The 21,142-nt window shown below is 56.1% G+C and overlaps 2 protein-coding genes across 10 annotated transcripts in view; one reads left to right on the forward strand and one right to left on the reverse strand.

The window, feature by feature from the left end:
- Positions 1–7,627, reverse strand: part of ERICH1 (glutamate rich 1) — a 66,255-nt gene extending 58,628 nt beyond the window's left edge. For 2 of the 8 annotated variants that reach the window (XR_007124378.1, XM_047713323.1), the window contains exon 1: positions 7,513–7,607. Coding sequence is in view for 7 of the 8 variants with exons in the window: in XM_047713323.1 (XP_047569279.1) it covers positions 7,513–7,534 (22 nt within the window). In the remaining variant the exon portion in view is untranslated. Of the gene's footprint in view, positions 1–7,512 lie in introns of all 8 variants that reach the window. The other 6 variants (XM_047713336.1, XM_047713345.1, XM_047713327.1 and 3 more) reach the window with 5 other exon arrangements.
- Positions 7,628–13,927: 6,300 nt separating this feature from the next.
- The window catches only part of DLGAP2 (DLG associated protein 2), a 783,049-nt gene continuing 775,834 nt past the window's right edge, over positions 13,928–21,142 (forward strand). For both annotated transcript variants that reach the window (XM_047713358.1, XM_047713386.1), the window contains exon 1: positions 13,928–14,098. The gene's annotated coding sequence lies outside the window, so the exon portion shown is untranslated. The remainder of the gene's footprint in view (positions 14,099–21,142) is intronic.

The raw sequence follows: 21,142 nt of genomic DNA on the forward strand, positions 1-21,142 counted from the left end.
GGGGTTCCGGGGGTAGGGAAGGAAAAATGAAACAAGATGGGATCGAGAGGGAGACAAATCATAAGAGACTCTTAATCTGACAAAGCAAACTGACAGTTGCTGGGAGGGAGGGGGTCAGGGAGAGGGTGGTTGGGTTATGGACATTGGGGAGGGTATGTGATATGGTGAGTGCTGTTCAGTATATAAGCCTGACGATTCACAGACCTCTACCCCTGGGGCTAATAATACATTATATGTTAATAAAAATAATTTTTAAAAATGGGGTGCCTAGGTGGCTCAGTGGGTTAAAGCCTTTGCCTTCGGCTCAGATCATGATCCCAGGGTCCTGGGTTCGAGCCCCGCATCAGGCTCTCTGCCCAGCAGAGAGCCTGCTTCCTCCTCTCTGTCTCTGCCTGCCTCTCTGCCTACTTGCGATCTCTGTCAAATAAATAAATAAAATCTTTTAAAAAAATAATTAAAAAAAAGAGGGTAGCACTGTTCAAAATAAAGCCAGAAATGGCGCTCAAAGGGGCCACAAAAGGAACTTACTCCCTGACCAGTCTAATGTGCTCTCCCATCTAAGGGTTATGTGGACACTGAATATTCATTTTCTCCCCAAACTCTTACATTTAAAAAAATTCCAAACTTTGTCCTCAATATCTCCTTGCAGATTTTCTAACTTGACTTACTGTGTCAGCTGTCAGAAGAGCTGTCCCAGCCACAAGTGTTCCCACCAGGGACACAGCAGGGACACGGGCCAGGTGGCTTTGCATCTCCTGGCCTCACCAAGCACACCGAGGGACCCGAGCGCAGCCCAATGAGGCTCCCAGGCCCTGCAGAAACTTGCTTTACTATCCTGGATATACAGGATAACCGAGCATGTCTAGTCCAGTACTTTTACTTTGTGCAGTTTCATGAATGTTGGCTTTTTCACCCACCAGATCCCAGATTCCACCCACAGCACGCAAGGCAAGACTGGCAGCCGGGTCACCAGCAGGAGTGGCTCAGGGAGGACACAGACTGGGAGGTGCCTGCTCCTCGCTGTCCTGAAACCCAACTCCACTTAGGGACCAGGCCTCCTGCTACTGTGTCTTTGAGGCTGGGTGCTACGGCCTGCTCTCCAGCCCCTAAGCCAGACACGCTGGGGCCTCCCCCTGCATGACATGTTCCCACGCTGCTGGCCTGGCCACTCTGTCCCTGTCAGCTGGGCTGTGACCTTGGACCTCGCACTTCACCCCTCTCCCGCCTGAATCATCTGGATGCGCCAACATTACCACAAGCCACTTGCACTTGGTCTTCAGTGTGCAGCTGCCCCGAGCAACGCAGGGTTTGGGCACAGACCCCTGTGCAGCGGAAAATCCCTGTATAACTTCTGACTCCCAAACTTCACTACAGCCTACTGTCAGCCAGGAGCCTGACAGGTAACATCAACAATCCACCAACGCTTACTTTGTCTGTTCTGTGTAGCACGTCGTATATTCTCACAACGGAAACTAGAGAAAAGAAACATCATTAAGAAAATTATAAGGAAAAAAAAAAAACATATTTTCTACACTGTACTGATGGGAAAAACCCAGGTCCAAGCTTGCTGCCTGGGGAGACTGCCCGCCCAGGCCCAGCCCATTCTTAGGGAACAGCAAAGCAGGGAACGGACCCATCAGAGCCTGGCCTCCCTCACCCTCACCGCACCAGGCGCAGCACCCTCTGCCCTGCCTCCCCACCGTCCGCACCAGGAGCAGCGTTCCTCTGCCTAGATCATCCCAGGCTGCCACCCCCATCGCCTGAAGCCACCGAAACTGTTCAAAGCAGCCAGTCCCGAATCATTCATCCCGTCCTGCCTGCCCATCCCATGAAAACCCCATCGGAGATCATGGTCTCAGTCCTCCCCTGCCTCTGGACCTAGTGCTTCCCCCGGCGGGGCCCAGCATGTGGGCGGCCTGGCGTGCCTTCCTCTCTAGGGCCCAGGAGCGTGCTGACCTTGGTTTTCCGGAGCCCCTGCTCCGTGCCCTCCTGCAGCTGCACCTGACTCACCACATCGTGAAAGAACCCCCAGCCTACAGACGAGACAACTAAGGGTTACAGGGGATAGAGGGGGCCTACCTCCCTTGGAACAGCTGCAACCGGTCTGAGGGGATAGAACCCGCTCTATCCACATACCCCAACCTGATTTGTGTCTAATCCCAAAGACGGCAGTCTGTAACCACCCACCAGGCATCTCTAGACTACAGGGTCAGTCCCCACGTCCAGTTTTCTCAGAAAACTTCTGTCCCCCAGGGCTGCTGCCTTACTCCCTATTGTCTCCACCCACCCACAAAACCCAAACCACAAGCTGGACCTGCCCCTTCCCACAATGACCCTGTCCATTTTCAGATTTGTCTTTTATGGAGGCAAACAACCCCCTGCCCCAGTGCTGGAAATGTATACCAGCTCACAGGTCCTACCCCAACACGGCTGCTTTGGGCAGCGGGGACTGGGATTCACCGACGGCATGGAGCCATTTGTCTGTCTGTTCCCTGGCTCATTCATTCAGGAAATGCTTTCTGAGCACAGGAAGCCTGTCTGGTAGAAGAATTCGGACAGGAACCTGGTGGTGACAAGCTGGAGGGCCGCTGTGTGTGATGGGGGTGCACACCATCACAGGAGCTGGAACATTGGGGTAGGGGTGCTGTTCCAGCCTCTGCCTGGGCAGCTTAGCTGAGTAAGTAAAGCCAGGCTATTTCTATTGCAGAAGGCTCATAGGCACAAGGATGAAGCTGGGCTCCAAGAGCCCACCTGGCACCGGCCAGCCCTCTCTCAGATACAAGGACACGGGGAAGAGGAAGAAGGCTGGGCCAGCTGGGACTGAGGCCACCTACAGTTCAGCTCTTGTCCAGTGAGAGTCCCTGGAGGATAAGGGTCTTGTGGCACCAAAGCCTCGGCTGGCCACACGCTTGCAGGAGAGGCGCCCCCTGGGAAGACCAGACGTGACAGGAGCAAAGCCTCGTCCAGAAGCAGCTGGACCGCATGCATTACACACACTTTCCCCACCGGGTGTGTGCCTGAGGGGCCCAGGCGGCGGGGCAGGTGCACACAGGTTAGGACTGGACTCATCATCCCAGGGAACGTGCACGTGCGTGGAGGCAGAAAGGCCCGGCCACTCGCATAACCCTGGTAGCATGAGAGGCTGAGATGACCACTTCCCCTGGATGAGAAATCTTCAGGTTAACAAAAAGCGACTGGCCCCAAGGGTGGGGGATGCTGGGTGAGAGAGAGGAGCCGGGGCACAGGCGTTCTGCCCTGTTCTTGACTTCAACCAATTTGCTTAATCCTTTCCACCTGCCACTCAGCTCGGAGATACAGGGGCGGAGGGTGAGGGACACTGTGTCCGAGGCACACTGCAGAGCGGTGGGGAGGACAAGGTGCCCCGGCTTGGAGGCGGCGTCCTCATGTGAAGAGCTCCCGTGCGCGGCTCAGGGCCCAACAGCTGAGCCGGCCCTCGGAGAAGTACACGGTCAGGTTCTCCCAGAACGGCTGAGTAGCTGGAACACGGTGCTCTGCTCAAGGCCACTGTCTGGAAAGCCAGGAAGCACCTGTCAGGTCAGGGGACAGGGCACCACGCCCAGTCACTGTGTGAAGAGTTCGCTGTGCAGCTACTGAGGCCAGCACTGTGTGAGATGGGAACAGACACCCTGCACCCCGCTGCGTCCCCAGAGCCTCCCGCACCCACCCCGGCAGCTACCGCCCAATCCGCCTGGAGGCCGGCTCTGTTCCCAGCCGTTGGACTGCTGCCTCCCGCGCCGGCACCCCGCAACCAGCCGGTCCCCACCCCGTTCGGCATGTGATTACGTGTTGGAGAGTCACCTGGTCTCCCCCAGCACAAAGGAAGCCACCTGAACCCCCACTCACGACCTGGGGGCCTTCGTGGGCCTCAGCTCAGTTATAGAGAGCTGTTCGTCTCAGGTGGGCCTGTGACCCCCAGAGGCCTGCAATCTGGCCCGGGAGACACCTGCTAGTACCCTTCACACACCTCCCCACACAAAACAGCACATTAAAAACAAAAATTTTGCTTCTTACTCAAATCATATGGCTGCAAAGGCCAAATGTCTTTCCCATGAATCCCACAGTTTCGCTACAAACCGTCTCGGGGGAAAACTGGGCTTCGGGAGGATTCACAACCTAGCAGAAGCACTCTGCCCTCAAGGAACGCCCTCGAGTCGTGGCTGCAGACCACCGGCCAGCCCACCCCGTCACACCTTCCTGGTCTGGGCCAGAGTGGACATTTTCCTAGGATGTGGCTTGGCCACAACCGTGACCCTGGCCCAAAGGAAGAGCCTGGAACCTGCCTAGAACAAAAGTGTTCCACTCCCTGCTGCGTTTCCGGGGCCCAAACGGGGTGCCACGCACAGCCAGCAGACTCCAGAACATTCGCTGTGTGAGCAAGCGTGAAGTGAGAGTTCTGCAGGCGACCCCGGGTCTCTGAAGGGGGCTGGGCAGTGAGAGAGCAGAACTGTGAGGCAAGTCTGCACCAGCCACGGCCTTCTCCGCCCGCCACACAAATGGGAGGCTTCCACAAGTTGTCAGTGCTTACCATCTTTCCAATTACAATCGCCCCCATAGGTGTTTCTGGAAGCACAAGTGTTGTCCCAGAGACAAGCTCTTCCATGAGCTGGTTAAAAGCACTCACAAAACCACTATTTTGTTTCCTACTTCAGTTGTAGACTTCTGAGACTTACTAATCCACCCCTCCTACCGTGATGGCGTAAAACCTCACTCAGACAATTCTATCACCGGTCCAATGGCCAAAGGAGGCCGTTTCTAGAGAAGAAGGTCCGCAACTGAGGACCTCAGACTGTCTCAACTCGGTGAGCTGCGAGGGTTCCATCAAGTTGACCAGGTGGATGCAGATGAGTCTGCTTCCTGGCAGAGGGAAGCGCTGATGTGTCAGGCTTGGAGGGTCCCAAGCACACCGGGATGCGAGAAGGGGATGAAGGGAAAGAGCACTGTGCGGTCCGGGAAGGAGCCCCGCTGTGACAGGGAAGGGCGCTCCCGCTGGCAGCCAGCTGCGGAGACCCAGGCCAGCCACCTGGGCTGGGCCTGCTCAAAAGCCCACGGTCTTTGCTCCTGCCTCCAGCGTGTGGAAGAACGGCCTGAGCACTCCAGATGTTTTAATGTTCACTTTGGAGACTAACATCTGACTTGTTAGAAATTAAGCCATTTTAACCTGTGATGATCTGTTTTTAAAACTCATAGGTAGAAGTCAGGACTCAGCGGGGTGCAGAACGGCAGGGAGGCGCCCCCACAGTGTTCTCCTATAAAGGAAGCCGCTGAGATGAGAACGCTATTTACTGCTCTCCACATTCTGCCTATTGGGAAATTAGTTTCCTTTCCTTATTTCAAGCAAGTTCTTGTTAACTATAATGGACACTCGACTTCTCATTTCAAAGGGTGAATCCACATCCATTTTAAATGTAAAAAAGAAAAAATAAATAATCATGGCCTAAACCAATCCAAGTAACATAAGGAATGTATCAAAAACCTTCACTTTTACCTGAAACCATAAGCTCCTAGAAGAAAACATAGGTAAAGAGCTTCTTCAATATGGGTCTTGGTGATAAATTTTTGGACAGGAAACCTAAAGCACAGGGAACAAAAGTGAAAATCCACAAGGGGACACATCAAACCCAAAGGCTTCTGCACAAGAGAGAAACCCACAGGCACGAGGAGGAAGCCTGGGGACCAGGAAATGGTGCCTGCGAGTCACGCATCTGAAAGGGGTTCATACCCAGAATGGATGGAGAACGTACACAGCTCCACAGCAAAACACCAAGCTAATTAAAAGACGGGCAGAGGATCTTAACAGGAATTCTTCCACAGATGACACACAGATGGCCAACAGACACGCAGAGGGCCGGTAACTCATCACCAGGGAAATGCAAATCCAAACCACGGCCGGAGACCACCTCACAGCCCTTGGAATGGCAACCATCAAAAAGGCAAAAAATAGCAAGTGTTGGCCAAGATTCGAGAAAGGGGACCCTCTCACACTGCGGCTGGGAAGGCAAAGTGCAGCAGCCACCCTGGAGAGCAGCACAGAGAGTCCTCAGAAAGTTACAAATGCAGCTACTCTATGACCAAGTGACTGCACTTTGGAATGTGCCTTCAGAGGAAACGAAATCTGGAGCTCAAAGAGGTGTCTGCACCCCCACATTCACTGCAGCACTACTTACAAGAGCGAAGACGCGGACCAGCCTAAGGGTGCACCCAGGGCAAAGGAGCACATGAAGAGCTGCAGTATGTTCATGTGATGGTGCACTCAGCAACTAAGAAAGAAGGAAATCTTGCCATTTGCAACCACACAGGTGGACCTCGAGGGCCTTAAGCTACATGAAATCAGTCAAAGACAAACACTTATACGTGGCATCTAAAAACCCCTGAGTAGGTTGAGGGAACAGGTTAGTGGTCAGCAGAAGCCAGGAGGGTGGAGGGAAGAACTGGAGGAAAGTGGCCAAAAGTACAAACCTCCAGATGTAGCCTCAGTGACTCCTGGGACCATAGCGTATGACGCCCTGTACTCTGTTTGAAAGCCTTGCAGAAAGTCCTAAAGTTCTCACCACAAGGACACACGTGGAGTTAACTTATGGAGTGCAGGACCCCCGGCCCAACACCCCCTGGACCCCAGAGCCCTGTCTACCTCCCACCCGGAGCCCAGGACCCCGGGCCATGCCCCCAGACCCCAGAGCCCTGTCCACCTCCCATACGGAGCTCCAGGAGGCCCACCTCCTGCCCCACCTGGACCCCCAGCAATCCCCACAGACCCCAGAACCCCGCCCACCTCCCACTTGGATCCCAGAGCCCACCTCCCTTCCTGACTCTGCACCCTGGCCCACCTCCCTCCGGTACCCCAGACCCAGAAGAGTGCTGGCGCTGGGGACCCTGAAGGACCACCTGGGTGGGCTGGCAGGACCCCAGGGACCCAGGTATCTCTGGAATCTGCATCCCAGCCCCGGTGTTCAGGAGCTCTAGACAGAGGAGACAAGACCTGTGGGACCTCAAAGGAGGAAGGAACACCTTTTCATGAGGGAATATGGGATTTGTGGGGCGGGGGGTCCCCAAACCTTCGCAGGGACTTGCAACTTGTACTTCCGGGTGGGAGGTGGATAGGGCTCTGGGGTTGTGGGGGGATGGGCCGGGTCCCAGGCTCCGGGGGGAAGGTGGACGGGGCTCTGGGATGGGGGGGGGAGGTGGACGGGCCTCTGGGCTCGGGGGGAGGTGGATGGGGCTCTGGGCTCCGGGGGAGAGGTGGACGGGGTTCTGGGCTCCGGGGGGGGAGGTGGACGGGGCTCTGGGATGCGGTGGGGGGAGGTGGACGGGGCTCTGGGATGCGAAGGGGAGGTGGACGGGGCTCTGGGCTCCGGGGGGGAAGTGGACGGGGCTCTGGGGTCCCGGGGAGGGTAGGTCGGGGGTCCGGGGACTGGGTCCTAGAGCAGAATCTGGGCGCGGCTCGCTCCGCACCTGCGCCGCCCGGCTTTGCCCCCAGACCCCCACCCGGCGTACCGTGCTGCCGCGGCGTGGCCATGGCGATCCCGGGACCCCAGTTTCACCCCCGCGCCTGCCGCTTCAGGGCCAGAGCCGCGCGGCCACGCTTCCGGGTTCCGGCCCTCTATGCCCGCCCACAACGACGGCCGCGCCCAACCGGGACCTGGGTTCTTTCCCGCTGGATGCCAATCAGCCGCGCTCCGGATGTAGATTGGCTTGTACGGGGGCTGTGGGCGTGGCCGTGGGCGGTGTGGCAGGGGGTGCTTGGAGCATGCTCAGAGCGAAGTGACTGAATTCTGGGTTAGCCCAGTTCTTGGTTTTGGTGCCTTAGGAGAAAGTCAGGAGATGCAGGAACTCCAGTCTCATAGGAGCCCTATTAAACCATATCTCCTCATTACCATTTCATCATCAATATTCAAATGAAGAAAGGGAAGCATTTATTTTTTTCCCAGTTTTATTGACAGATAATTGAAATGCAACACTGTAAGTTTAGGGAGGAGTCAGCAGAGGGGGTCCGCGGGAGGGGTTAAAGGGAGGGGTAGTGGGCGGAGCCATACGGGGGGGGGTCAGAGGGAGGGGTTCAAGGGAAAGGGAGTCATAGAGACTGGGTCAGCAGCAGGGTGTCAGCAGCAGGGGGCACAGGGAGAGGAGGCACAGCAGGAGGGCACAGCCCAGAGGTGGCTTGGTGACCGCCCATGGTGTCACCTAGGGTTCCGGGGCGCCCCACATTAGTTGCCCTGGTGCTGTAGGGGTGGAGCAGTGCAGGGGCCTGCTTAGTGCCCACTCTGCACCGGGTGTCCTAAGGGACCCCAGAACTCGGGTGTGAAGGCCAAGGGGAAGAAGAGAGGCTGCCCACCGCCATGGCGAAGACCCCCGCCCTCCCCAGACCTCTTCCCCGCCGGTCCACGTCCCCCCGTGGGGGTTCTTCCCTGTGCGCCCCATCCAACCCTAGGGCACCTTCTCTGGGACCTTGACCTCTTGTTTGCTCCTTTCTTGAATTTACTTCTTGGAAAATATATTTTCCCAGAGCCCAGAGACTGTCCATGTCAGGCACTGTTCAGGGTGCTGCGGACAGGTCGTGAACAGTCAGATGACAGGGGTGGGGGCAAATAGGGGGACACACAGCAGGTCATGGGACACGAGCGTGGGGAGGCAGGTGGTCAGGAAGTTTCCGCAGGAATGTCCTGAGGCCAGGCTAGCAGCAAACGGAGCAAGGCTTGGGGATAACGGGGCAGGGAGCACTCAGCAGCGGGGAGGCAGTGTGCCCTGAGGCTCCTGGGGGACGGTGTCTGCAGCAGGACCAGGGAGGGCAGACGCACAGATCCCGTCAGGCTGGAAACAGGCCTCCGTGTTGGGGCACGGGCCCAAAGGGGTTTAAGCGATGGAAGGTCACCAGCCTACGGGAGCAGAGGAGTGAGCCTCTCTGACCTCCATCTTAGAGAAGTCCCTTGAGGAAGCGGGGAGACTGGGTGAATCCGGGGCTCCTAGAGAGACCTTGGCGGCCAGTGTCAGGACGGTGGCTTCCCAGGTGGTAGGAAGCAGCCCTCGGATTTCGGATGTATTTGACGACAAAGCAGAAGAGGTTTTCACGTTGACTCATGTGGGCTCTGAAGAAGAGAAGTGTGGCCTGTGTCCACGTGTTCTGGAAACCAGGGGATGGAGTTACACGGAGGAGACGGAAAGCCCTGAGAGGATCACCTCTGGAGGTGGCATGTGGCACCCACCCTGCGAAGGTTGAGGGACCTACTGGACCCGGAAATGTAGGCGCCCATTCAACAGTGGACCGGGACTTAGAGTCCAGGGGACCGTGAGTCCGATAACCACTCACTTGTCCACACCCACAGACTCTCCTGCAATGAGAGTGAGCCCAGATGAGATTCATGCTGGACTCTGGGTGATGATGGGTCAGTGTGGGCTCAGTGTTGCAGCAGAGGTATGATCGGTGGGGACGTGGACGATGGCGGCCGAGTGTGGGGGAGAGGCAGGCGGTGTATGTGACGTCTCCGCACCTTCCCCTCAGTTCTGCCGTGAACCTGAAACCATTCTAGGAAGTTATGTAAAACATGTTAGTGCAAGAGGAGGGACTACTCGCTGGACTAATGTCCTCGATTAGGCTGGGTCTTGACCCTGTCCTTCCCTTCCACCTCAACCTCCAGCGTCCAAGCCCACTCTGAACTTGGCGGCTTCACAACAAAATCTTCCCAGAAACCTCAGAGTTTCCTCCTGCCCGAAGTCCTTACTCTCGATCAGACCAGAACTTGAAAGAATTGACTGCAAAGTCAGCCTCTACCTTGTCACCCGCGGCGCGTCTCCCTCTACCTTGTCACCCGCGGCGCGTCTCCCTCTACCTTGTCACCCGCGGCGCGTCTCCCTCTACCTTGTCACCCGCGGCGCGTCTCCCTCTACCTTGTCACCTGCAGCGTGTCTCCCACCCCGACCTCCGTGTACCTGCTCCTATGTCACAGGACCTCACGTCCCCAGGTCCAGGGCAGGCTGACCAGTGTGCACCTGCCACCCGCTGTCTGCCCAGAAGGGCCACCTGCCCAGGTGCAGAGCCTGGCGAGCGATCCCTGTGCCTCCTGTCCACCCCCCCGCCCGCCCCTTGTAGCCTGCTCAGAAAAACCAGAGTTCTCCCTGCTGCATTCCTGGCCCCCACTGCCTTCCTCGTCTCTCACTAGAATTCCTCCAGGACTTTTAAAAAAGATTTATTTATTTGACACAGAAAGAGCAGGAGCAGGGCAGAGGGAGAGGGAGCAGACTCCCTGCTGAGCAGGGAGCCCCAACACCCAGGAGCCTGATGTGGGGCTCCATCCCAGGACCCCAGGGTCATGACCTGAGCCACAGGCAGACTTGTCACCGACTGAGCCCCCCAGATGCCCCTCCTCCAGGCATGTTACTGAGCTCCCCACGTCCGCTCATGCTTCCTCACTCCCACCCCTTCCAGACTTCTCCTCGTTGTGGCCAAATGTCTTTTAGAAATCTCAGTGCCGTTCAGAATCAGTGAAGTTAATCTGTCACTTTCAAGCTAAAGTGCAAAGTTGCAGGGACATATCAGTAGATGTGGAAGAGACGTTCGACGAAACCCAACACGTGCTCATGACAAAAACTGTCATCAGGGGTGCCTGGGTGGCTCAGTGGGTTAAAGCCTCTGCCTTCAGCTCAGGTCATGATCCCAGGGTCCTGGGATCGAGCCCCACATCGGGCTCTCTGCTCCGCAGGGAGCCTGCTTCCTCCTCTCTCTCTCTCTCTGCCTGCCTCTCTGCCTGCTTGTGATCTCTGTCTGTCAAATAAATAAAATCTTAAAAAAAAAAACAAAACTGTCATCAGACTAGGAACAGAGGGGACTTCAGCTTGATAAAGGGGACCTACAAAAACCCTCTAGCTACCATCATGTTGACCCCGCATGTCATGCTGTCCCTCCCACCACTCTTTCCCACGTGGCCGCGAGTCCTGGCTCAAGTAACAAGGAAATTAAAGGTGTACAGATTGGGAAGGGAGACATGAAACGGTCCACAAATGTCATGATTGTCCCTGTTGGACACCTGCCTCCCTGCTCAGAACCCCACATCAGATTTTACTGAACACGAGGTACAACTCGGAGTCCTCCCGACGTCATGTAACCACGGACTGTTCTGCAGACACTTTCGTGCTGTCCCTTGCTCACTTTGTTCTGCTTAGTCGGACCCTCCGGAGCATGGAGGGTGGGCGTCCCACCTGCCCTTCCTTCCCCCCCACCCTGCCTGTATCCTCGTGCCGGCTCTCCCTTCTTCCTACATCCCCTTCCCCACACCGCTCCTGTCTTGTCCGAATCCCAGAGCTTCTCCAGGGCTCTGGCAGAAGGTGCCCGCAGGGTTCCCTGTGGTTCCTTGTATGACCCCCTTGCACTCACCTGCTGCCCCCCAAAACAGGCTGGCTGGCCTTTCTAGAAGGTACAGGAGCTGCTCAGCCAGAAAACCTGCAGCGGGGAGTGGGGAAACATCTGTCAGTCTGGGGGGAGGAAGTCCGATGAGCACATGTCCAGCCCTCCAAACCTCGGCCAAGCCATTCTGAGGTGCAGTCTACATGGGTCCTTCAGGGACCCGAGCCAGACCGAGCACCCTTTGTTTACAGGGCGACCAGCATGGTAGGGCATCTGATCAACTCTCCCTCCCTCCCTGTCCGACTCCTCCGGCTTCCTGGACTGACCTCCTGATGACACCACCTGCCCCCAGCTCCATGGCGCACGGAGTATTTTCACCAGCGACTCACTCTGCAGACGGAAAGCTCCCTGGTCCGGGGGCTGTTTCTCTGTTTGGCTCATGTGTTGAGAGACGTGACAGACACTCAGCACACTTTTGTTGTTTTTTATTGTGGCTGTGGTGTGAGTGAGTGAACCAATGGATCTCAAAAAGATGGACAGGTGAGGACAGATATGGAGAGGAGGGAAGTGAGCTTTTAAATTAAAAAATGGACTAGAGGGGCGCCTGGGTGGCTCAGTGGGTTAAGCCGCTGCCTTCAGCTCAGGTCATGATCTCAGTGTCCTGGGATTGAGCCCCGGGCTCTCTGCTCAGCAGGGAGCCTGCTTCCCCTTCTCTCTCTGCCTCTCTGCCTACTTGTGATCTCTCTCTTTGTCAAATAAATAAATAAAATCTGCAAAAAAAAAATGGACTAGAATCTGGATTTCTGGTTGAAGTCTGGCACACCCGATCCCTTGTGTCTGACCACAGAGACAAATTGGAAGGTGCTAGAAACACCACAGAGAATGCGATCGTGGACAGGTTTCTGTGCTTCACCTTGTACCCACTCCCCTCAGCATTTAGAACTTTGTTGTCAAATAAAATGCAGTTGATGAGCGAGAGTGGTCAGTTCTGTGAAGAACTCTCAGGGAGACTTTTGTCCAAAGACCTTGGAATTACTGAGGGCACCTGGATGGCTCAGGGGGTTAAGCAGCTGCCTTAGGCTGAGGTCATGATCCTGAGTCCTGGGTTCCAGCCCTGCATTCTCCTCTCTGCTCAGCGGGGAGTCTGCCTCTCCCTCTGCCTCTGTTGTCCGTCCCCCTGTCCATGTGTGCTCTCGCTCTCTCTCGTCTAAATTAAATAAATAAAATCTTAAAAAAACAATTAAGGGTTTGTAATTTCTGAAAAAGTCCGTCTTGTCCATTCCAAATACTTTTTTTTTTTAAGATTTTATTTATTTATTTGACAGAGAGAGATCACAAGTAGGCAGAGAGGCAGGCAGAAAGAGAGGAAGGGAAGCAGGCTCCCCGCTGAGCAGAGAGCCCGACGCGGGACTCGATCCCAGGACCCTGAGATCATGACCCGAGCCGAAGGCAGCGGCTTAACCCATTGAGCCACCCAGGTGCCCCCCAAATACTTTTGATCACCAGATTCCTATTCCCTCTCACTTCGCTGTAAACAAACCTTCATCCTGCGGCCTCACTTTTGCCAGCAGCTTCCTGGCATTTATCCCCCTTGGACTCCCCAGAACCCAGGTGGAGACTTGGGAGAGTCTGGTGTTGCGGGGAATTACAGGGGGGCTCCCCGCCCTGCCCCGGGCCGGGACCGCGAGGGGACAGCGGAATGAGAGCACCTGGAGTCCGGTTCCGGTAGAGCAGGCGTCACTCTGGCGGGTAACTTTGCTTCCCGGGCAGTTGGTCCTGGAAGGGCGTTCCCACGGATCTGAGGACGGTCCATCCCAGTCTGGCCCGGTGGGCTCGGTTGTCCAGATCGCTCAGGTGGTCGACGCAACCTGACTCAATTCCTTGGCCGGCGTCCTCTGTGTTGCTGAGAGCAAACGCACGGAGGCGGCCAGACCCCACGGATGGCGCTCGCTGCCTCTCCCCGCAGGTTTGCTGTTGAAAGGACGGCCGTTCCCCCGCCGCCATAGTGCACCCTTCCCTGCGCACACCACGCCCGTCCTCTACGGGAAAGTGCGCCCCTGGAAGGAGGAGGAGGCTGGGCAGCAGGATGGACAGAAGCGGGACACCTCTGCGGTGACACTCCCTCGCCAGCGCCTGGCGCACGCACGTTCTCCTGTGCCCTTTGGCTGGAGAGCATCTGGCTCCGGAGCGGACTTACGGGTGCGCGTGTCGCTCCTCCGGATCCCGAGCGCGGTGCTGCTTCCCAGGTGCTGAGGCACGTGTGGGATCCGCGCGCTAACTTCTCCGCGCTCTGGCTCCGGCTCGCGCGGGCAGCCTGGAACCACGGGACTGCCCGGCTAGCTGCAGGCGCCTGGCGCTCCCGGCGGTCTACTGCGCCCCGCTGCGCTCCGCGCAACAGGTGGCGTCCGGGGCGTGGCTTGCGCGCCGGCGGGCGGGGCGGGGCGGGGCGGGGCGGGGCGGCCGGGGGCGCGACGCGCAGGCCTGGGCGCCCCCGGGCGCGGGCCTGGCCCCTCCCCAGATGCCGCCGCGCGCCGGCCGCCCCCCAGTGCGCCGGGCCTCCCCGGGCGCCCAGTGCGCAGGCGCCGGCGGTGAGCTCCGACCGTGCGCTGGGCTCGAGCGCGGTTGGAGCGCGCGGCGGCGGCAGCGGCCCCGCGGACTGACGGACGGGCGGACGGACGGGCCACGCGCCATGTCGCTCTGCACCTTCTGAACTACGAGCGCCCGAGGATGTCTGCGCTGAAGAAGGTGCGAACCCCGGGGGGTCGCGAGGCCGGGGCGCGGGGTTAGGCTGAGCGTGGGGCGCGGGCAGGGACCCCTGGGCAGCCTGGGCACAGGGTCCCGCGCTGCGCGGGCGGCCTCGTCCTTCGCTGGGGCTGAGCGCAGCGCTGGTCGCGGTCGGGGGTCCCCGGACCCTGGGCTCTGGGGCTCTGGGTGCGGTGCGGGCGCCGCGGAGGCGGGACAGGCGGCGCTCGGCCGGCGAGCTGGGGGAGCTGACGGAGACTGAGGAGGGGGCGGTGTCCGGCTCCCGCGGGGCAGCCGCGAGGGGACGGGGGCGCAGGTGGGCCGACCGGGATTGGGGAGGTTCAGTGAGGGCCGGGAACGGGGGCTGCGCCTGCGAGGGGAGCGGGCCAGGGATGGTGGAGGGGCCACTTCTGCGGGGTCGCGGCGGCTGCAGCGCGGGGAGGGGGTGGCCGCCGCCCGCTCTTCAAGTGGGAGCGCGAGCACCCGGCTTTTTTCGGGGTGGTTGCTAAGCGCGGAGCTCCCGGCGCAGGGTTTTGTAACCAAGCCTCCCCCAGCAGCGGCTGTTCCTGTTCTCGGCTTGCTCGCTAACGATCGCAGAGAAATAATGAGGATGTAATTATTGCAGCCTGCGCTGCCAGGGGTGGGGGCGGCAGGCACGGGCTCTGCGTGCGCTAGCAGGTGAGGCCCGGCGGAGGACGGTGCCCCAGCCCACCTGGCCGCCCTCCTTGCGCGCACTGCGCCCAGAGCCTTGGAGCCAGCTGGACAGGGAACCTGGGGGTGCCAGTTAAGGGAAAGAGTTAGTTAGGAGAGGTCAGGAGGGGGCGAGGAGGCGAGGAAGGGAGGAGGCGGAGAGTCTCAGAGGTCAAGAGGGTCTGCAGGTGGAGAGGGGAGGAGGGCCCACGTGCCAAGGGGAGAGGGCGCAGGTGGAGAAGGGATAGGGCCCAAGGGGCGGCAGGAGAGGTCTGCAGATGGAGAGGGCAGAGGTTCTGGGAGGGGAGAGGGCGCAGGTGGAGAAGGGAGAGATCTGCAGGTGGAGAGGGCGCAGGTGGACGTGGGAGGGGGGCTCAGATGGACAGAGGAGAGAGCATGCCCAGGGGCTGGAGATTGGCGTGGGAAACTCGAGCAGCCTCTCTTCCTGTGACTCTTGCACACTTGTCAGCTGCTGTGATTCCAGCCGCCTCTGTTCTTTTCTTCCAAACCAATGGCGATTAGGGCTGGGTCTCGGAATTGGAAATCGGAGACTTCTCAGTGCCGTGGTCTTGTATTGATGACCAATGAAGGATGGGTGGCGAGTTCTCCCTCGGTGGTGGTAATGCTGCTGGACTGGGCTGGCGTAGTTTTGGAGCGGCTTGGTCTGTCCCCTTGGATACAGGAGACCTCAGGGCAGGACTTCAGACAAGGACTCTCCCTGGGGTCCTGGGCGCTTGCTTGCTGGCTGTGTGTCCTTGGGGAGCACTGCGTGTGATGGGAACTGGCTGAACTGGTACTTATTTCAGATGGTGACTTAGTTCCGTTGGGGACTAGAACATCCCCAGGCTCTCAGCACAGCCTCTGGGAGGCTGTGTAGCACGTCCAGGGCCTCTCCCCCGCCCTGTCCCCCACAACTTGCAAGAAGCAACCCTGACTTCCGAGGTTCACGTGCGTTACACCACCATTCTTGTTTTTCTTCCTTCGCATTCTGGGTGGGTCCTAGGTAACCAAAACATGACGAACTGATGAGAAAAACTGATTTTTTGGCAGGTCAGGTTGTCACTCTGGTGTTCAAAAAAACTCATTAATCAGGATTTTCCAGTAGCCAAATTGCCTTGTGCAGGCACTGGGTGACTCACAGACTTGGCTCCAACACTCATTGTGGCGCGTGTGTACCGTTTCCTTTTAGATGATAAGACTTTTTCACTGCTTGGAAGAGAACAAATTGGAATATTTGATGCCCCACATCTGGCAACACGACAGCAGACTGGGGGCATATTGTCTGCTCAGGCACATCTGGGCAGAGTGGGGACCTAATGAACAAAAATGGGGAGAAAGTCCTGCCCTAAAGCTTGCTGCCCTTTTCAAGGTCAATGCAATGTCCTGTCGTGGGCGAGGAGGTCCCGAAAGGCGGGATTAACCCTTTCATGAACTCTCCCCGGAAATCTCTGTTCTGGGTGAAGAAGTCAGTAAACCTTGGGTGACTTACTCTAGTGACCGGTCCTGTCCCAAATGCAGGATAATTGTAGGTTACAGGGCGAGCTCCATGAGCGACAGGAATGCCACCTCAAATCATCCAAAGTGCCGAAGTGCCCAAAATGAGAGTTTTCTCCCCGTGGAGATGTTTTCTCAGATAAGTGAGCTAAGCCAACTTTTTACTCTGTTAATGCTTTATTCCTTTCCATCCAAGAAACTTCACGTTTACAGTAGAGTTGTCCAAAGTGGTCTTGCCCGAGGCAGAAATAAACATTTATTCTTTTACCACTATTTTCGTATGGCTTGGGTTACTGGTGATTTAGATGAATTATCCAAGGAGTTGAAGGACGTACACTGTGAATATAGATCGTAAAGGGAAAACAAGCAAATGCATCACGTATTGACCCTTGGAAAGGATGTGCCGCGGTCATTCATTGGGTACAATAAAAATAGATATGATTCATGCCGTTGGACAGATGGGAGTCCTCCCAGAGCACTGCCAGGATGCCGGTTCTAAAAGCATTACAGGCTACTGTGCAGGAAGTTAGTAGGCAAAACATCTCAGGCAGTTAAAACTCCTCCTTCATCCCCCCAGTCTCATGCGCAAGCCCTTTGCACCCTGGGGCCCTGTCCTGGCTGATGTGCAGCCTTTCAGAGGTCTCGTTTTGCAGGTGCTCATGAACACACGGGATCAGCAGGGGGCCCGTGTTTCCTCATGACGGAAACACTCCTGCACAGGGAGCTGGGCCTGGGGTGGGTTTGTAGGGTGTCGAGATTCCGGTTCACGTCCTGCACTTTGGGGCGGAGCGCCTGCCTTTCCAGCACCCCCGCCCCCGTCCGGGACAGATCCCGTTGCTGTCTGCCTTTGGCTTCTCGCCAAGGGTGCCGGACACCATGTGCAGTCCCCGTTGTTCCCGCCCTTACCCTGCGCCCTGGCTCCGTCTGCTTCTGAAGAAGCTGCTGGCGGTGAGCCTCTCATGGGCCCCGTCTTGGCCTGACTTGGTGCCCTGGGGCGGGGGGGGGGTGCCTGCCCAGCCCTGCCGCTATTCCGACAGCTCCTCCCGTGCGCCTCGGAGAACGTGCCTCCCCGAGTGGTTGCAGGAGGTTTTCCTTGCTGGGTGCAGGTCACACTGGTTCATGAGCTCTCGGCATTTCTGGGTGGGTCTTCGAGGAGAAGAACTCTCTAGGAACAGCTTGTTAGGCTTCTGTTGAATGTCCGGTGCAGCACGAATTCGCCCTTGGGTGACTGCTGATGTCCTTCCGATGGTCACCTGTGCCCACCATTAGCGCTCAGCTGTGGTTGGAGACCACTGGGTCCTGAGACCTCGTTGTGCCGAAGCGTCATTACTGCTCGAATTTCGCTTCTGTAAACCAAGAAATCTCCCCCAGTTTGAGCTGGCTTTTCTGTCCCTGAGAGTCAGGTGGAATATAGGGGTTTTAGTTCCCCCAGAATGTCCACATTAAAGCTTTCATCATGGTGTAGGGTTTGTCCATCTTGAGGTGATATTTTTGTTTGATATACCTTTTTGTGTGTAACCACAGGGAATAAAAGAGTCATTCCAAAGAGGAATAAGCATTATCCATAAAATCGCAGAAATATTTTAAAGAGTAACTTTGTAAATGTAATTGGTCATTGTCTTTACAATGAGGTGCACTGTACTCTGCACAAAAGTAAAAATATTGAAATGATTCCCACAGGGCCCCTGGAGTATACATTGTAAACCAGGCAAAATAAAACGGTCCTCTTGTGCTAAATGAAACTCTGTCCTTCTGATTTTGCAGAGCCCTGGGCAGCAGGACCCATGTTGGCAGCGTAGGCGGTGACCAAAGTGTGGGCTCTGGAGTCACAGCTGCGGGGAAGCCCGGGGGCCTCAGTTGGTTTGATCTCCATATACTTCAGTCCCTGTCACTAAGAGCGGGACGGATGCAAATGAGTTTTGTAGGCTTGTCACAAGGTTTAAACGAATTGATGGGCGTCAAACACTTAGGACGGTGTGTCCAGTAATCGCCCAGTAAGTGCTGACCATTTCAGATCCCAGAGTAAACTGGGGACCGGGCTGAGCCATCCTGTATTGTGCGTAATGAAGCAATGCTCTGAACTCCCATAAACCTTAAGAATTTATTACTTCTGGTCATCTTTTACTCGTTTATCTGTTTTGTCTCCTCTTTCCAATATTTTGACCCAACTTAACCACAAAGGACAAGGCCAAAAATGCTAACCAAGCAGCAGTAGACAATCAGAGCAAACAAGTATGACAACCAGGGGGGTTCACATAATTCTTTGGGCATCAAACTTGATTGAATTTCCTGTTCACCAAGTCTGTGAGACCCCCAAAATCTTGGCCCTGACTTGATCACCTTCTCACGGTGGACTTCTCACGCTTGTTTTTTAGTGATGAACCTGTCTTGGCCCAGGAGGAGTGGCCGTGTGGTCTGAATGTGACCCCGGGTGAATGGTGTCCTCATGGCTATGCTCTCCAACCCCAAGGCCATGTCCAGGCTCTGTCTCCTACCCATGCTTTTTGGAGCAGCACTCAGCCTCCGAGTAAGAGATCTGAAGCCATGACAGTAACTTTCCTGAGCCCGTAAGGTCGGCTCGGTAACTCTCCCTGTGCACCGACGAGTGTGCTAACCCTCACAGTGCACGCGGTTACCCTTTCCTTCTCTCCGCCTCTCAGAATGACGGACTGGAGGGAGGCGCTGGCCTCGGGCATCCTTGGACCCCGTCTGTCTCACTGTCTGTTACAGCGTGTGAACGAGAGCGGTGAGCAGACGCTCAGCCTGGCAGACCTGACCTTACGTCTGGTTCCCTTCCTTCGTCGCCACAGCTCCTTCTGTGGTGTTCTAGGCTCTGCTCTCGGATCCCGTCCCTGCTTTGTTCCCTGTTTCCTGACTTGGCCATGAGCGGAATGACGCCATGCTTCTGCCCACACGTAACCACTGTGTCTCTTCCGTGCTTTCCTCGGTTTGTCCTTTCAGACCTTGTTTCACTGCGATGTCCCTGTTGGCAGGTTCCCCAGTCCTTCCGTGCTGGAAGCAAGTCATCCCTGTGCTTCTCTGTGCCTTTCTTGGGGAACGTTCCCTGGAAGACCCTTATTTGTGCTGCTAATGCCTGCATGTGCCCGCTGCCCAGCTCTGTCCATGGTGTGGAGGAGGAGCAGTGAAGGGGAGGATCTGGCCAGCCCCCCGTTCTGTGTGAGTGTTTTAAGTCGTGTTACTCAATAGATGCTTGAGTGAGTGAATCCAATTCTAAGTTCCCTCCCTGGTATCCTGCGGGAGAGGCTCCTCGTTGACCAGCTTCCACGCATGGCTTCTCAGTTGTGTGGGAGGATGTTGGAGATGTGGGATGTGACATGTGCATCAGTGGGTTTGGGTACATTTTTAATTTTGCTAGAATATGAAACTTCTGGCTTTTTAAAATATCCATTTTTCTGACATTCTTTGTGATTTGACAATTTCTGAACAAATTTCTGAGCATCTCTTTTCTGACTCTTAAAAGCGGTGTAGAATCTATTGGCAACTTAGCAATTTTCTTTAACAGTTGAATGTTGTTTTTTTGAACTTAATATGGTCATTTTAGGATATGACATTCTTGGGTCTACAATAAAATGTGCTAGATTATCCCTCTAGTTAGATTAAAATTTTATTTTTGTTGTGAAAGAGGGTCTACGTAGCTCATTAAAACAACCAGTGGCATTTTGTTGTCCTCAAGTCATCTCCTTGCTTTTTTCTCTAATGATGTTTTATTGAGAGTCGTAGCACTCATATAAAATAAAACTACTTTTGTGTATAACTCGTCCCAGCAATTTCACTTCTGTGAACGTATCCTATGAAAATAGTCATGAATTTATGGGCAATTACTGAAAGGATGTTCAGTCCGGTTTTATGTTATACTAAAATATTGGAAAATAGGAATAATAAGAAATTCGATAAATTCTCTGTTATAGCCACATTAAAAAAAAAGTGCACATCCACTGAGCAGATGGAAGTTAAGTATTTCATATGAAACAGGTGTTCCTCTCACATTATGGGACAAGACGAGATTACAAAGAGTACGTTCTCACCCCATATCTCTGAAGCTTCTCCGTATGGAGCACAAAGGAGAGACAGAAGAGACATAGTAGTCGGGGGGGTGGGGACCCTGTTTGTCCCCATCTCCTGTCCAGTGCTCAGAGTGAAGGGCAGCGTCCTACAGCGGTTCTCACAGCAGACGGCACCCGACCTGGTCAGCTGTCTGAGTGCCTCTCCTCACAGGCTCTGCTCAGCCTGGACCCCCTGTGCTGTGCTTGGGGCTGGAGCGCATCTCGGCACTGGGCTTTTGCACAGCTCCCGGCCTGGCCTCCGTGCTCCCAGGACACGGCGGTCACCCTCCCTGCGTGGAGCCACCCCACTCGGCGCTTTGTCAGGGAGGCCGGCCTGTGCCTCCCGCACTCTCGAGCTCCCTGGTTACTGTCTGACGCGCTGAATGGTTTACTTCCTTATTTTTGGATGTTTGTTCCCTGCCTGTGATCACCAGCATCCACGTAGCCCTTGTAGGTGGCAGGCGCGCTGCTGAGTGTGTAAGGCCCAGTGCTGTGCTCTTCCCTTGCACAGCAGCCCCGGGAGGTCTGCACATCACCGAGGGGGAGATGAGGAGAGACGGGTGAGGGGCCGTGTTGGGGTCACATCTGTGGTCTGGCAGAGCTGGGGAGAGGAGCCTCTGGCTGGAACGGCAGCCCTGTGAGCTGGAGGGACATGTGCATTTTGGTCACTGGTGTGTCCCAAGGCCCTAAAAACTGCTGGGCCCTGGTGCTCAGTCCGTGTTTGCCGAGTGGTGAGGACTGACAAGCTCATCTGCAATGCTGGGACAGGGCCAGCTTTTTCTCCTTTGTTTCTGTTTTA

The sequence above is a fragment of the Lutra lutra genome, chromosome 2 (genome assembly GCF_902655055.1).
Source record: "Lutra lutra chromosome 2, mLutLut1.2, whole genome shotgun sequence".
Taxonomy (NCBI): Eukaryota; Metazoa; Chordata; class Mammalia; order Carnivora; family Mustelidae; genus Lutra; species Lutra lutra.